This window comes from Volvox carteri (genome assembly GCF_000143455.1).
Source record: "Volvox carteri f. nagariensis unplaced genomic scaffold VOLCAscaffold_4, whole genome shotgun sequence".
In the NCBI taxonomy this organism is placed as follows: domain Eukaryota; kingdom Viridiplantae; phylum Chlorophyta; class Chlorophyceae; order Chlamydomonadales; family Volvocaceae; genus Volvox; species Volvox carteri.
This window is the reverse complement of record NW_003307547.1, coordinates 2,707,971-2,710,039: the sequence shown is the minus strand read 5'-3', so window position 1 is coordinate 2,710,039 and position 2,069 is coordinate 2,707,971. Positions and strand designations below refer to the sequence as shown.

Here is a 2,069-nt window from a genome sequence, read left to right as displayed (position 1 = left end):
CACGATTTGGCGGCCGCAGCAGCAGAGTTTGGTACTGCTAATAATAATAGCAACAACAGTATAATGTACATCCATCATCTTATTGTTGCCGTTGCCACCACTCAACAAAAGCTACAACAGATACAACAGATACAACTACTACGACTACTACTATATAGCAATATACCTCTTTTTTTGTCTTATCACAGAGCAGCACACAGAAGAGCACATACACATCTGTATATACATCTGTGTACAGAGACGCGGCGTGTCGTGCACACATGTACTAGTAGTACACATCTCCTAAACGTTCATCTTCAACGGCACACTGCCCAAAAAGATACGACGCTTGACATGCTTATAATAATAAGGTTGGGAGGAAAGTCGGGGGTGGGGAGACGGTGGAGGTATAGTAGCGAGACGGTGGAGGACGTGGAGAGACACAGATACACAGATACACAGATACGCCGATACAGAGAGGACGGAGAGGGTTTGGTGATATTTCTGGGAATGGACACAGAGCGACACAGAGTGACCGACAGCAGGACAGCAGGAGGGGGACGGACTCTGACACAGAGAGATTGTTCGTGATGTAATTAATCATCGTCATCATCATCATCATCGTCATCGCCATCATCCTCCTCCATCTGCAGGAGATGTTCCACTGATGCTATTATTATATCTATATGTCTAATACAGCAGCAGCTTTAGCAAAAGAGCGTCCTTGACGTAATTAATAAGGACACGCCTTTGCAGAAAGTATAAGGACACGCCTGACAAGATACGTGCTCTGCTGTGATACGTGCTAAAAAATAGGAGTTAGTTCCAGAAGTGCTAAATCATATGTATGTACTTCTTTGTCGTCCAACTACTGGTGGGCGCAATCTATAATGATGATGCTAAATGATGATGATGCTAAATATCACGCAGAGAAGAACAGAGAATAGAGCACAACAACCAATACAACAACCCCGCGAATCGCGCTTTGTCGTATATTAGTAATAAAGTGCGCCGCCCTCCCACAACAACTTCTCACCGCTCGCCGACGACAAACAGACAATTGAAATGAGACCGTCACAGCGAGAGCTATCAGGACGTTTTTAAAATTTTATTTATGGAGCAGGCGCCAAGTAGAAAACAAGCCGCGAAGAAGCAGAAGCAGACATGTGTCTAATGCGCGCGAACCACGGAACAAGACAAACACCAATCAATAGACCGCAACAAAAGCACAAAGAAACAGCTTTAGCGTCCTCGAAAGGACACGCCGGCAGTAAGGGCGATTTACAAGAAAGTTGTGGGATATACACTAACGCTGCCCGATACAAGTCATCGGCTACTCCCGCCGGAGTGGTCAGTGAGCCTGTGGTGTGCTAAGACATAGTAATTTGCAGTACGTATGCGCAATTGGTGATCGTGGGTTCAAGTCACGGCTCATGAAACAACTGCGCGAGCGATCAGGGTTGTTCGCTGATGTAATTTACCGGCATGTGCAGCTCAATTTTTGGTTTATTGATAATAACAATCATTGTTGAATTGAAACAAGAAAATGTGTTTTTTAATGTATATATAATAATATATCGTTTTTTTTCTGCATGCTGCAGGAAGAAGCAGGAAAAGCAAGACGTACGTGAGGCGGCACGTGCTATTATTATAGAGTGCTGGCGGGAGGGGGAAGAGGAGGAAGAGGTTTGGGAGCAGGAGGAGGAGATTCAGGCTGAGAGGTGGAGAGCAGCCGCACTGCTGGGGAGGAGGAGCAGGAGCAGCAGGAGATGATGCTGGATAAAGATCGAGGCGGAGGAGCAGGAGCAGGAGTAGGAGTAGGAGCAGAAAGAAGTAGACTAGCAGCAGCAAGCCCCTCCAAACCGTCGCTGCCACCACCGCCACCACCACAGCAGCAGCAGCAGCAGCAGCAGCAGCAGCACATCATCTCCACCATTCATAATGCTGAAACCCTGCCCACCACCCCGCCTGCAACCATCACAACAACAATCAAGCCGCCAACACGACAGCCACCAGCAATGATGATGATGCCACGACGGAAGGAATACCCAAACAAGAAGGCACGCCTGCTGTTTGGTGGCGCTGCTGCT

The 2,069-nt window shown here is 47.4% G+C and overlaps 1 protein-coding gene across 1 annotated transcript in view; it reads left to right on the top strand.

Moving 5' to 3' along the window:
• VOLCADRAFT_87241 (uncharacterized protein) overlaps positions 1–647 on the top strand; it is a gene marked incomplete at both ends in the record, with an annotated part of 5,696 nt that extends 5,049 nt beyond the window's left edge. The window contains one exon of the mRNA XM_002946980.1: positions 633–647. Within this exon, the coding sequence (XP_002947026.1) occupies positions 633–647 (15 nt within the window). The remainder of the gene's footprint in view (positions 1–632) is intronic.
• Positions 648–2,069: the final 1,422 nt, after the last annotated feature.